Source organism: Pan troglodytes, chromosome 15, assembly GCF_028858775.2.
Source record: "Pan troglodytes isolate AG18354 chromosome 15, NHGRI_mPanTro3-v2.0_pri, whole genome shotgun sequence".
Taxonomy (NCBI): domain Eukaryota; kingdom Metazoa; phylum Chordata; class Mammalia; order Primates; family Hominidae; genus Pan; species Pan troglodytes.
In genome coordinates, this window is record NC_072413.2 from 65,126,445 (window position 1) to 65,141,739 (window position 15,295).

A 15,295-nucleotide genomic window follows, 5' to 3' on the forward strand; every position below is an offset into this window, starting at 1 on the left:
TGCCTTTTTTATTCCACTTCTCTCATTCTCTTTCCTTTTCTCATGAGTGTATGCTTGAGTTCTTCCAGCAGCTAAATGATGTGTGATATCTCATCAGATTGAGTGAACCAGATATGAGAATCTGACTTCTGGTAACCCAGAAGTTAAAGAGATTTTCAAAATTATAAAACAACGCATTGAAAATAAATTACTGGGCTGGGCGTGTGGCTCACGCCTGTAATCCCAGCACTCTGGGAGGCTGAGGCAGGTGGATCACCTGAGGTCAGGAGTTCAAGATCAGCCTGGCCAACATGGTGAAACCCCGTCTCTACTAAAAATACAAAAATTAGCTGGGCGTGGTGGCAGGCGCCTGTAATCCCAGCTACCTGGGAGGCTGAGGCAGGAGAACCACTTGAATCCAGGAGGCAGAGGTTGCAGTGACCCCAGATCATGCCATTGCACTCTAGCCTAGGCAACAAGAGTGAGACTCTGTCTCAAAAAAGAAGAAAAGAAGTTACTTATGTTAACATGAATGGCTTTATTGTTGTTATTTTCAAATGAACCAAATGTTTTTTTAATTTCTTAGTTTTAATTTCTAATATAGTAAATATCCATAGCTATAGCTCACATAAACAAAAACTCTTAGGGACCCTTAATGAATTTTAATTTAAGAATATGTGAAGGGGTCTTGAGACCAAAAATTCTGAGAACCGGGCCTTAAGAAAAAAATATTATTTTTCCTTGAAAAACAAAAGAACACTTATAGTTATACTTCTCTGTCATTATTGCTCCTTATATAATTGCAACTACCCATATTAATTATGATGTTTAAGAAAATAACTAATATCTGTGTCATAGAGAAAACTAGGGAGCTTGGATAATTGAGAAATAATATGTAACCATTTTAGCAGACTAGCAACGCTCATAAACACAAAGAACACAACTTTCTACTGCGGGACACATCCCTTTTACACCTTAGTGTAGCAAAGATGAATCAACACATTCATTAACATGACCCAAAAATACAGCCTCTCCAGCAAAGTATATTCACCTTAAGAAGTACATAGTTACTAACTATATAGTTTTAATTTCTATATAATTAATAACTATATTCTTTTTAAAAAGCTAATAACTTAAAATGATGCTTAATAATAAATGCTCTAATACTCTATCTTAGAAATTAGGTATCTTACGATGATTTATTAATCAATTCAGTTTAATATCAACTCAAGATTTTAAGTAAATAAAAATCTTAAATTATTTTGAAACTGACATACTATAAAACATAATAACTATTAACATTGTAAGGTTTTCAGAATAATTATTTGATTTTGTTGATCACAGTTTTATACTTTTTTATAATCTTAAATATTATATAGGAAAAATGTGAGATTATTTGATAAATAAGCCTATAGAAGTTTAGGAAAAACCCAAGTGAAATAAAATGTATACTTGTGTTATACTTAAGATTGATGTAAATAAGAGAAAGAACATGGCTGAGGTTTTTTTATTATTGTTATTTAAGTTTGGGGTTTGTTTTTTTTCTTTGTTTATATGTATGCTTTGAGGCAGGGTCTCAATATTTTGCTCAAGTTGGTCTCTAACTTCTGGGCTTAAGCAATAATCCTCCTGCCTCAGCCTCCCAAGTAGCTAGCATTATAGGTACACGTCATCATACCTGGCTTTTGGGTTTTCTTAATAACTGGAATTATTAAGTTAGTCTCATTTGCTACAGATTTATCCTAATTATATGAACTCACATTCTCAAAATTATAAGTAGAAAATTTTCAGTGTAGCATATTTAAAATATTGTAAGTTAAAATTATTTATTATCTAGGAATTTTAGAAATATTTTATATAAGAACTTACTATCTCTCTAAGCCAGTTAGAACAGGGCATCTTTAAGAGACGATATAATTTATGAATACCTTACAGAAATAGGAAGGCAAACACTTCACACTCACAAAATGAGGTAAATGTTTTTCTGTATTACAGACACGTGAACACACAGACAGATAAGAAACACAATAGCTTCAGTTCTACTTACAACTTGAGCTGTAAGTCAAGAGTAAACACAGAACCATAAATATTCATCAGTCCACTCATAAAGAGCTATTTTCTTTCCTAGAGGGCACAAAAATCTTAATTGATTTGGCCTCAGAATGGACAATAAGAGAAATAAACAAGAAAGACTAATAAGCCAGATTCTCTGTCTTCTCTTAACCAAACAAAATAGATTTGTATCATCCTTTTACAGAGATCACCAAATGATTAGACCAGAAAACCAAATCCCTAATCATTCCTGCCACAAGGGGCAATACCTTATTGGCCGTGTGCAGAAACAAAAACAGAACCAAAATGAATACGGAGGCCAAAATAGAGAAACCAAAAGTTACCAAAGTTACAGTTTTATTGCTGCTTGGAATTCACTCCAGGAACCAAGGAAAGATGTACCCTTTGTTTGTTTGTTTTTGTTTTTGTTTTTTTGAGACAGTGTCTTGCTCTATCTCCCAGGCTGGAGCACAGTGGCATGATCTTGGTTCACTGCAACCTCCACCTCCCGGGTTCAAGCAATTCTTATGCCTCAGCCCCACAAGTAGCTGGGATCACAGGCGCATGCCATCATGCCTGGCTAATTTTTGTCTTTTTAGTAGAGATGCTGTTTCACCATGTTGGCCAAGCTGGTCTCGAACTCCTGGCCTCGAGTGATCCGCCTGCCTCAGCCTCCCAGAGTGCTGGGATTTCAGACTTGAGCCACCACGCCTGGCCTGTACCCAGGTTTAAGCCACTCATAAAGTGTACTTCTCTGCCAACGAAGTTTAACTGGCTCTGTCCAATGAATCAATGGAGCATCTCAGTGGAGCCTCTGGAATTGTTAAAGTTTAACTTTTTATAGATAAAATCATTAATCTTGATTTTGTCTCCTTTCTTGGCTTACTCACTGTACCTCGTTTTTGTAAATAAATTTAGTTGTTTCATAAGTGTTCATAGTATGTATAACTTCTATATTCTACCTAGAAGTGATATTACCACTTCATGTATAGCATAAGAATCTTACAATGATATACTTCTGTTTTTCCCCTCTCAACATCTGTGCTACACTTGCCATAAATGTCATGTTTACATATATTATTGAACCTTCACTATATCATTATGATTTTTCTTTAAATGATAAATTACTTTTAGCAAATGTTATATGATATTTTAAAATCTTACATATTTGCCTATGTAAAAAAATTATGAATCTCATAAATATATAAAATGAACATGTTTCCAAGACTTTATTTAACTCAACAATGAGCAAATAAGGAAGATGCTATGACCTATTCAAAGGAGAATTCAAAGAATATACCCATTTCAGCATTCTTGACTACCCAGGTAATCAGGTAATCAAGAATGCTGAAATAATTTGCTAATAGATGCAAAACTGATCTATACCCACCACAGAATAATCAATTACATCTCCACTGGGCAGAATTCATTTGCATTTCTTTGGAATAAAATTATGTTCACTGGCGGGGCGCGGTGGCTCACACCTGTAATCCCAGCACTTTGGTAGGCCGAGGCGGGCAGATCACGAGGTCAGGAGATTGAGACCATCCTGGCCAACATGGGGAAACCCCATCTCTACTAAAAATATAAAAATTGGCTGGGTGTGGTGGTGCATGCCTGTCATGCCAGCTACTCAGGAGGCTGAGGCAGCAGAATCTCTTAAACCAGGGAGTCAGAGGTTGCACTGAGCCAAGATTGTGCCACTGCACTCCAGCCTGGTGACAGAGCGAGACTCCGTGTCAAAAAAAAAAAAAAAGGTTCACTGTCTTAGCTTAGGCTGCTATTTAAAAAATACCAAAGTCCAGGTGCAGTGGCTCACGCCTGTAATCCTAGCACTTTCAGAGGCCAAGACGGGCAGATCCTTAAGCCAGGAGTTCTAAACCAGCCCAGGCAACATGGCAAAATCCCCTCTCTACAAAAACTATAAAAATTAGCTAGGCGTAGTGGTGCTTGCCTGTAGTCCCAACTAGTCAGGAAGCTGAGGTGACAGGTCAAGGCTGCAGTGAGCTGTGTTCACACCACTGCACTCCAGCCTAGGCAACAAAATGAGACCCTGTCTCAAAATGACAAAAAATACCATAAAATGGGTGGCGTAAACATTTATTTCTCATAATTCTGAAGGTTGGGAAATCCAAGATCCAGGTGACAGCATGGATGGGTTCTGGTGAGGGCCCTCTTCCAGGCTGCAGATAGCTGACTTCTCCTTTTACCCTCACATGGCAGAAAGAGAGCTAGCTAACTCTCTGGCCTCTTCTTATAATGGCACTAATTCTACTCATGAGAACTCCACCCTCATCACCTAATTACTTCCCAAAGCCCCCACCATCACATTGGGATTGGAGTTTCAACATATGAATTTGGGGGTGGGGAGGGACATATTCAGTCCATTGCATTTACTGTCAGTTTTATTCAGTTTCATTGCTGTAAAATAGCTGAAAAATACAAATAACCAGAAAGTGGGTGTTGCACTGGACACCCAGTATTCTTTTCTGCCCATTTCAAAGTTTTTGCATAATTTTTCTGACCACTGATGTTTCTCCTTACCTGAGTTGAAGAAGAGACTTATTCCTTCATCCATTCATTTTTCTTCTTCTCATATGACTCTGGGGTTCAGAATATCAGACAAAGATCCTTGCTGCTTCAATAGGTAAACAAAAATATAAGAACAATGATGATTCTCAGCCTTTATCACTATGTCTGGTACAAGTTTTCTGTCTGTCACAGGAGCACGAAGCACTTCTTCATGTTCAAAAAGAATGAAAAGGGCTATTTTTAAAAACAATTTTTTGCAAGAAAAATAAAACACTTTCATTCATTTAGCAAATATATAAGCATCTGCTTTCCAAACTCTGCATCATAACCTTCAAGGCCCTGCAACTCTGGCTTCTGCCTATCTCTTCAAACTCTGCTTATACCTCTCTCCTACTCATTCACTACCATCCATTGCCTTTTCAGTTCTGTGCACGCTTTGCCACTTTGGAAGCTTTCATTTGTATGTCCCTTCTCTGGAATTCTCTTCCCTCCACACTTCACATGCTTGAATCCTTCTTATCCTTCAAGGCTTAGCTAATATATCACTACCTCTTCTAGAATGACCTTTCCTATTCCCCACACCCTCATCATTTTCTATCCCAGCACCTGCTTATTTCCTTCATCGCATGTACCACAAATTATAATTATTTTATTTGTTGGTTTACTTGTTTTTGGCTATTTCTCTCCAGTAAAATGTAACAGGATATCTTTGTGTCAGGGACTATGTCTTTCTTCTGTACCATGAAATGCCTAGCACATATGGAATTCCTAATACATAATAGGCACTCAGAAATGTTTGGTGCACTAACGAATGAGTGAAAGGTGTATGCTATTCATTAAGGATTCATTATATAGATATAGATATATATAGATATATATAAAAGAGAAGTTTCCTGTTCTCAAGAACTTTATAGTTTAACAAAGGATACATATCAGCTATCAAAGCAGTTGCTCTATAACCTAAGTGCATAATGTTAGAAGCATTTAGTGCTATAGGAGCATATAAGAAAGACCTGAAGATTTCTGCTTCTGCTATGATAGAATAGCATATTTGGACCAATTCTCCCACCAAGAACATCTATAAAAACTATGTAAAATTTTTTAAAGAAAAGCAAAAGCAGATGTCTGAAGAAAATAACCAAGACAGCCAGGATTCCGGGCACTAAGATCCCAGAGAAAAAGTGAACCACAGAGAAGTAAAACTGGAATTCTTCACCATATTTTTCCTCAAAGCATTTACTAATTCCTAAGCCAGGAGTGAGGTGGGGTGAGAGCTATTAATACTACAGGAGGCAAAGAAGCCAAGCATAAAAAAGAGTAGCTAAGAAGCTAATGAAATAAGCAGAATTTTCATGAGTCTTATGAGTTCAGGACCTGTTATAGAGGAGGGGCCCTGGTAAATATCTCAGGCTTTCAGCTTGAAGGGCTATGCTTTAGGAATAAAGACAATCTGGAGATAAACTAGCCTTCACACGGACTGAAATCCAGCATCAAACTATCTCAATCCCTGATTAGATCAAGATAATCTGAGTTTTCCTTAACTGCCAGAAGACCTCAAATTCTTTTTGGAGGAATATATAATTGTCCAAAGCCTTTTCAATTTTTTCATACCTGATATTTGGGCTTCAATTTGAAAAGTTGCCAGACATGCTAGAGATAGAGCAAAATGACTAAAAATTAAGATAGGAAACAATTGATAAAGTAGACCTAAAAATGATGCTGATACTTATATTGTCTCACATGGACTTTAATAACCATTATATGTTTAAGAAAAAGGGATGACAAAGTGGGAAATTTCACTAGAAAACTGGTATCTATTCATAAGAATCAAATTGAAATTTTGGAAAAGGGATAGAAAATATAGAAATGAGCATAAAAGACAAATGGGATGTGGTGAAAGGTCAAACATATATGTAGATGAAGTCTAAGAAGGAGAGGGGAGACAGAGTGAGCAAAACAATATTTAAAATATTGGTGGATAGTTTTCCAAAATCAATAAAAGACATCAAGCCAGAAATTCTAGGAGCTCTACTAATCTCGAGCTGGATAAATAAAAGAAACCATACCTAGGTAATCAGCAAAACTACTGAAAACCAAAGACAGAGAAAATTTTACCAGAAGGACACATTGCCTTCAAAGGAGCAACAATAAAACTAACAAATGATTTAAATGGAAATGATGGAACCCAGAAAACAATGGACTGGGATTTGTAAAATGCAGGAAAAAAATACTGCCAGTAGGGAACTCTATAGTCATCAAAAATGTACTTCAAAAATGAAGGTGGAATAAAGACAATTTCAGCCAAACAGAAACTGTGCGGACCTAGACTAAATAGAGTTTTTAAGGTAGAAGGATTATGGAAGCATGGAAATGCAGAAAGGACTAAAGAGGGTTAACATGTCAGCAAATGTAAATGAGTGTTGATCATGTAAAATAATAATGTCTTGTGAGGCTTAAAATATAAATAAATACTATATAGTGAATATATAAATATCAAGTATATATTGTCAACATAGTATATGTAGAAAATATATACAATAAATAAAATACATATACTTAAAATATAAACATATACATGCACATACGTATATGCTTAAAATGCATGTAAAATATATACACACAATAGCATAAAAGGTAGAAAGGCATAAATTGAGTTGATATGTTTTAAGGTTCTTGTATTGTCTGGGAAGTGATTTTTAAAAACCCAGTTATGAGTAGACTGTAATAAGTCAAGGATGCATATTGTAAATCTCTAAAATAATTACTAATATAATAATATAAGAATATGTAACTAACAAGCTAATAGAGGGGAAAGAATATTAAATAAAAAATATTTCATGAATCCTAAGGGAGGTATAGAAGAAGGAAAAAGGAAACCAAAGCAGAAGTGACAAATGGTACAGTGATAGTTTTAAACCCAAATATAGCAGTAATCATACTACATGTAGGCCAGGTGCGGTGGCTCATGCCTGTAATCCCAGCACTTTAGGAGGCTGAGGTGGACTGATCATGTGGGGCCAGGAGTTCGAGACCAGCCTAACCAACGTAATGAAACCTCGTCTCTATACAAAAATTAGCTGGGTGTGGTGGCATGTGCCTGTAGTCCCAGCTACTCAGGAGGCTGAGACATGGAATCGTTTGAACCCAGGAGACAGAGGTTGCCAACGTGAGCCGAGATCGCACCACTGCACTCCAGCCTGGGTGACAAGTGAGACTCTGTCTCAAAAAAAAAAAAAAAGAAAAATTATACTAAATGTAAATAGACTGAATCCTTCAGTTAAAAATTGTCATTCTGGATTTTTTAAAAAACAGCTAATCATATGCTGCTTATAAGAGACACATCTTAAATATTATAAAGACATAGAAAACTGAAAGTAAAAGATTTGAAAAAGTTACAATGAAATATAGCTGGTGTAGCTATATTGATAACAGAGAAAATTCTTTTTCTTTTCTTATAATACATTTTTATGTAGAGCAAATAGAGAAAATTAAGGTAAAAAGGATTACTAGATATTAGGAGGGACATTTTATTATTTTAAATTAGTTAATTCATCAGAAATATGTAAGTAACATTTGCAAATTTACTATATCTAATAATATAACCTCAAAACGAAAAATATGTTAATTAATTAATTAATAATCAACATTTCATCTAGTCCCCCAGTCTTTGGAGTTCAGAGGAGGCTGAGAAGATGACTGAGACTAAGATAAAGGTGGGATAGACAGTGGGGTAGAAAGAGTATTCAAGGCAGAAAGAAGATTTTCAAAGACTGGAGGCAATAGCTTAAGAAACTGGCCAGATGCGGTTGTTCACACCTGTAATTCCAACACTTTGGGAGGCCAGGGTGGGTGGATCGCTTGAGGCCAGGAGTTCAAGACCAGCCTGGCCAACATGGTGAAACGCTCTCTCTCCTAAAAATACAAAAATTCGCCGGGCATGGTGGCATGCACCTGTAATCCCACCCAGCTACTTGGGAGGCTGAGGGACAAGAATTGCCTGAACCCAGGAGGCGAAGGTCGCAGTGAGCCGAGATCATGCCACTGCACTCCAGCCTGGGTGACAGAGTGAGACCCCGTCTCAAGAAGAAGAGAGAAAGAGAAAAAGAGAGAGAGAGTGGCGGCGGGGGTGGGGCAGGGGAGAAGGAAGGAAGGAAGGAGTCTTGCTAGAATGTAGACGGAGAGAAAGATTGATAGGAATGTGGCTGGGTGAGATGGATGAGAACAATGATTGGGGGGCTAGAAAATATAGGAATATTTGATATTTAAAAGATGATATGGCCGGGTGCAGTGGTTCACGCCTGTAATCCCAGCACTTTGGGAGGCCGAGACGGGTGGATCACCTGAGGTCAGGAGTTTGACACAAGCCTGGCCAACCTGGTGAAACAGTGTCTCTACTAAAAATAGAAAAATTAGCTGGGCGTGGTGGTGCATGCCTGTAATCCCAGCTACTCGGGAGGCTGAGGCAGGAGAATTGCTTGAACCCAGGAGGAGGAGGTTGCAGTGAGCCAAGATCGCACCATTGGACTCCAGCCTGGAGGACGAGAGCAAAACTCCATCTCAAAAAAAAAAAAAAAAAAGATACTTTTTCCTAAAAACCAGCAACTTATTAAAGTGTTATATAGTCACTTGATCAAATTTATCTCATAGGATCTCTGTTACTACTGTGGGGAGAATGAATTGGAGGAGGGTGGCACTATTGGCAAGGAGACCTATTTCAGCAATCCCGGTGAGATGATGTTGGCTGAGGCTGTAGAGATAGAAGGGAACACATTTTTACAAATAAAAGTACCTAATAGCTTGTGAAATATTTAAAATGTAGACAGGTTACTGGACTCATTTTTAGATTAGTAAACCGAAAAATTTAGTAATAGACCTAGGTTTTTATTATTTAAGAGAAATGTTAAGGAGTGTAATTTTTTTCTTTCTGTCTACAACACCAGCTGCAGAGCAGTGTTATGTTTCATTTCCAAAGATCAGATTTTGTAATATCACTGTGGGTTGGTCATAGCCACAGGTTAGTTTTGTTTTTAATACTAGAATATAAAGTTGGAGTAGTTAAAACTCCCTTGACTTTCTGTTTTAGAGTTCCTTTCCTGTTTTTCATTTTAGTTGAGCTATTTAGATTTGACAAATCTAAGTAATCTGTGGGCATATGTTCAAGTCTCTCTTCAAGGAATGTATATGGCTTTAAGATCATTAAGCAGAATGGTGTAGGATACATACATGCAGGTTTCTTGCCCGGGTACAACTTAAGACATATTTGTTAACATCCTTCCTCAGACATAAAATTCTATCTTAGAAGAGAAACAATAACGCACCAGCTAATGATATTATACATTAATGTAGTTGTTTTGTTTTTATCTAACTTCTCCTACTAAAATGTACTTTCTGTGAGGACAGGGATGTTGTCTCTTTTGTCCAAGGCTGTATCCCCCTACACATAGATTGGTACTCATCATATACCAAGTGTTAAGTAACTATTTATTGAATGAATAAATGGATAAATGAAGAATGAAGGAATATTTGTGTTAAGCAAATCAACTTCATTAAAATAAGAAAGATGTTTCTTTTCATTTCAATCTTATAAGTTAATTTAATGTTCATTTAAAGTGTTGAAAGTCTAATATTAAAATGTTTGAAAGTAAAGTGATTATTTTTAATGTTTGCAGGACTATCTCAAGCAGGTGCTGGACATTGATCTTCATGCTCAGATCCATTTTGGCAGGGTTTTTATGAAACCAGGGTATGAAAATCATCTTGTTATCTCATATATGGGGTTGGTTTGGCTTGCTTTAACTAACAAATTTTTAAATGCCTTCTTTTTACATTTCCTATTATGAATTAACTATTCCAAAAAAAAGAAATATAGTATTAGGATCCTTTGCACAAGTGCAGGTTCTAATGGAATAGGAATTCATCTGCCTTATGAGTCAATGAGTTTGGTAGAAACAAAACACAGCAACTTTCCAAACTTTTTCTCCTTTTTAATTCTCATCCCTAGTTCCTTCTTCCTCTTTTTCTCTTTTTCCCCAAACTGCTTCTTTATCTCTTTTTAAAAATAATTAATATGAGAACTCTGAAATATACACAAAAGTAGGGAACGAACCCCCACCCCACCCTGCCTTTTAGTGGGGAGGGAGGGCTGGTTTGTTTAAAAGCAAATTCTAGATATGTCATTTTGGTATACATCTGAAATAATAATACTAACAACAGCATTCTCTTACCTAATCACAGTAGTATTATCTCATCTAACAAAATAAATAATACTTTAATATCATCTAATACCCTGATCATATTCAAATTTCTCCCATATATCAAGAAAAAGAATGCGTTTTTATAATTGTTTTGTTTGATAAGGATTCCATTAAGGTCGACTCAGTGTATTTGTTTGTTAAGTCTCTATTAAATGAGAACATTTTCTGCCCCCACCCTTTTTGTTGTTGTTGTGCCATTGACTTGCTAGAGAAAATGGATCATGTGTCCTGATGAATGGATTTGGCTGATTACTTCCTTAGGTTATGTTCCTCTGTCTCTGATATATGCTATAGATTGAAAGATATAAAGGCTTGATTAAATTCAGGTTTAATTTTTTTTTTCCTTTGCAAGAATGTTTCATTAAGTAGGCTTTCACACTGTTTCCTACTGGCCCCTAGGAGGAAAGAAAAATAACTAAGGAAAATAACCATGAATTTGCACATCTCTTAAAAATTAATAATCCCTAAAGAAGGGCTGATGGAGGTCCTGAAGTCAGTTATAAATCCTCAAAGGTTGCCAAACGTTGGTATTAGTGAAAGATATGGCCATATCTTTAAGAAATAGTCTATCTGTTTAGACCTTTGCTACTCTATGAACCTATGATTTCCTGTGCAGAGACCTCAACTGTATGGCTGAGAGTTCCAGCACACCTCCATGCTGTCAGGGACAACAGTAATGATGCTTTACTGTCAATGAACCCTAGGAGAGAATGGAGTAGAGGCTTCTCAGTTGTTATAAGTGAGCTATGGGTACCATCAACAAATTTCAAAAGCCTTTAAAGTATCAAGCTAGCCCTCCTAATAAGTACCTCATGTCAGTTCTAGGATAGAGATCAGGCTTTACCTCCACGATTTGGCCATTTTTAGTATAGAATTAAGATTATTCCTAAAGCTTTGTCCACAATTTGATAGAATCCTTGGCTTTGTATTTCTGTAGTTGCATGTTGAGCATGCCCCAATATGGCTGCTGCTGATAGGGCCTTTTTATTATCGAAACTGTTGAATTGGGGCTGGGCATGGTGGCTCACGCCTATAATCCCCAACACTTTGGGATGCTGAAGCAGGCAGATTGCTTTGAACTCAGGAGTTCCAGACTATCCTGAGCAACATCGAGAAACCCCATCTCTATAAAAAATACAAAAATTAGCCGGGCGTTGGTGGCTTGTGCCTCTAGTCCCAGCTACACGGGAGGCTGAGGCTGAAGAATCGCTTGAGCTGGGAAGCAGAGGTTACAGTGAGCCGAGATCATGCCACTGCAGTCCAGCCTGGGTAACAGAGTGAGACCTTGTCTCAAAAAAGAAAAAAAGAAAAGAAAAGAAAGAAACTATTGGATTTTGTCTTACGCAGATATTGTTATGCTATTGGGTATAACTGCTTTTTTTTTTTCTGAGCCCATGGGCAGTACTAATCTGATTAGGATACAGAGGATATCCCAAAAGCATATCAATGTGCTTCTCAAAACCTCAAAAATTGAATTGGGCCGAGTGCAGTGGCTCACACCTATAATCCCAGCATTTTGGGAGGCCGTGGGGGTGGTTCGCTTGAGCCCGGAAGTTGGAGACCAACCTGGGCAACATGGCAAAACCCCGTCTCTACAAAAAATACAAAAAGTAGTCAGGTGTGGTGGCACATGCCTGTAGTCCCAGCTACTTGGGAGGCTAAGGCGAGAGGATCACTTGAGGTGGAGGTGGCAATGAGCCATGATAGCGCCACTGCACTCCAGCCTGGGCAGCAGAGTAAGACCCTGCCTCAAAAAAAAAAATTAATTGATTGTTCTATTTGCAGAGGGAAAGAAGCAAACACGACTTGCCCTTACCTCTAGAGAAGAGTTATTTGTGTAATATCTATCATTTAAAATATTCTCAGTGCCTGTGATAACTTTTATACTCTTTTTTTCAATCTGTTATTTACCACTCACTTCAACTTTAGCAGTTCATCAATTCCTAACGTTTAATTTCCTCCCTTAAAATCATAACACTCTGACTTCAGCCATTGTGTAAATGCTGTTATAGTCTGAGCTCAAGAGGAGAACTGAATAATAGGTTTTGAGTTCCAAGGAAATGGCTTCCAGAGCTTAAAAAAAATTCACAGTTTAGCAATAGGACATTTATGATAGCAATGCATAATAACAAAATATTTTTTTGCAGTGGAATCCTTTTTTAAATGAGTACCTTTACAGAAATTACATTACCTACCTGCAAGATGCAAAAGATTGCTTAAATTGGCCCTATAATTTCAATGGGCTTTAAATGCAGTGGAAGGAAGAAGGTGTTATACATTCTCTCCTCATTCTTACTATCTGTAGGTTTGCTAAAATAAAGTAGTTTTGAAGTTTAAATGGGCTTCTTTTAGTTCACCAGAATTTTATGCTTGTCTAAAGGTAATAAGAACTTAAAGGTAATTGCTACTTAATATTAGAACAAAAGAAATATAAAACACACAAATACAATTTGGCTTTGCTATTTCCACGTAACAGTGCTTTCAGAATGCAATTAAGCTCTTTCATTTTAGAGACAAAGATACTCAGAAAAGCATTTGGAGTATCAGCAACCAGATCTACCAATCACGGTTTTTATTGGGTCATCTACAGTGCGCATAGCTGTTATTAAGAACAAATCTTTGAAATTATTTGCATCACACACTAATAATCATTGCCAAATAACCTATCCATAAATCAGTATCAAAATCGAATCTCATTTTTCTAAAACAGCAAAGAATCAGGAAGTATGCTAAAGAAAAGCCTCAGAGTAGCCAAAATAGATGTCCAAAGATCATGTACTAACGCTACATAACCATCCTGTGAGATCTTTATCCACATATCAGCTAAAGTTAGAATAACCTTGGTTCAAATCTGTGTTCCTCCACTTAGTAGCTGAGTGACTTGGACCACATTGCTTAATCTCTCTGAATCTCAGTTTCCATATAAACTGGGATTCTAATTGTTACCTTATAAGCTTGTTGTAAGACTTAAATGAAATAATGAATGTGATACATAGATGTTACTTAAAAAATAGATATTTTAGCCAGGCCCGGTGGCCCACACCTGTAATCCCAGTACTTTGGGAGGCTGAGACAGGAGGATCGCTTGAGCTCAGGAGTTCAAGACCAGCCTGGGCACATAGCAAGACCTCATCTCTATTAAAAATAAAAAAAATTAGGTGGGCATGGTGGTGCATGCCTGTAGTCCTACCTACCTGGAAAGCTGAGGCTGGAGGATTGCTTCAGCCCAGGAGATGGAGACTGCAGTGAGCCATGATCGAGCCACTGCACTCCAGCATGGGTGACAGATCAAGACCTTGTCTCAAAAAATAAATAAATAAATAAAAATAGATATTTTTATTATTACTGTTATTATGTTCATTCTAACAATATAACTATTGCTACTATTCTCTGGTTCTCAAACCTAAAACCAGCTTTAATGGTCAAGATGTAGCAATCTCGCATTACAGGGTGCCACAGGAAAAAAAAAATTGGGAAGGAATAAAAAAACAGAAACAAGAACTATAGAAACATAGCAATGTGGAGTTATGGTTTATGGGTGAAAACAACCCATAGTACTCTTGTGACCTAACATCACTGTATTACAGCAGAGTAGAACACATTAATAATGATGGCTATAAATCATCAAAAGAAGTCAGTGTCACTGTATTATTGCAAAAGGTAAAGAGTGAGAGATCTGTTTTTGAAAGATCAACCTCCAAAAAGAGTAAAAATAAAACAATGTGAGTGCTTAAAAGGTTAATATTTCATCTGTATGAAAAAAGTATGCCCTAAGAATTCTGCATTGCTTAAGGTTCATTAATATAATGAGATTTATTAGCTAAAATTCTATATAAAGGGTAATTAATAGAAAAATAAACACTATTCTCAACTGCCCATTCTATGCCACTCACTCCTTCCACCCCACCTCCTATGATAAGAGTTCATGTCAAAATCTTGAGGAAGTGTAATTTGAGAATATTTTTAAATTACTATTAATTGTGGCTGGGTGCAGTGGCTTACACCTGTAATCCCAGCACTTTGGGAGGCCGAGGCAGGCAGATCACCTGAGGTCGGGAGTTCAAGACCAGCCTGACCAACATGGAGAAACCCTGTCTCCACTAAAAAAACAAAATTAGCTGGGCGTGGTGGCACGTGCCTGTAATCCCAGCTACTCGGGAGGCTGAGGCAGGAGAATCACTTGAACCCGGGAGACGGGGGTTGCCGTGAGCTGAGATCCCACCATTGCACTCTAGCCTGGGCGACAAAGAGCAAAACTCCATCTCCAAAAAAAAAACAACTGTTAATTTTGTTCTAGTCATGATATTTTATTTATTTTGATATTTCAAAAATAATGTCTTGATAAGAGGGAAGTGTTTATGTCTATGCTAAGGATAGTTTTAAAAGGCTAATACAGAAGGAGCAGGATTGAAAGAAAAAGGTTAAAAAATACTCATTTTGAATAATAGGCAACTGTCTGATAGATATATTATCAGGTA

The 15,295-nt window shown here is 37.0% G+C and overlaps 1 protein-coding gene across 25 annotated transcripts in view; it reads left to right on the forward strand.

Moving 5' to 3' along the window:
• The window catches only part of GPHN (gephyrin), a 672,536-nt gene that overhangs the window by 639,962 nt on the left and 17,279 nt on the right, over nt 1-15,295 (forward strand). For 23 of the 25 annotated variants that reach the window (XM_063793562.1, XM_063793573.1, XM_001135711.6 and 20 more), the window contains one exon: nt 10,233-10,306. The exons of the other annotated variants lie outside the window; for them this stretch is intronic. In XM_063793562.1, the coding sequence (XP_063649632.1) occupies nt 10,233-10,306 (74 nt within the window). The remainder of the gene's footprint in view (nt 1-10,232; nt 10,307-15,295) is intronic. 25 annotated transcript variants of the gene reach the window in all.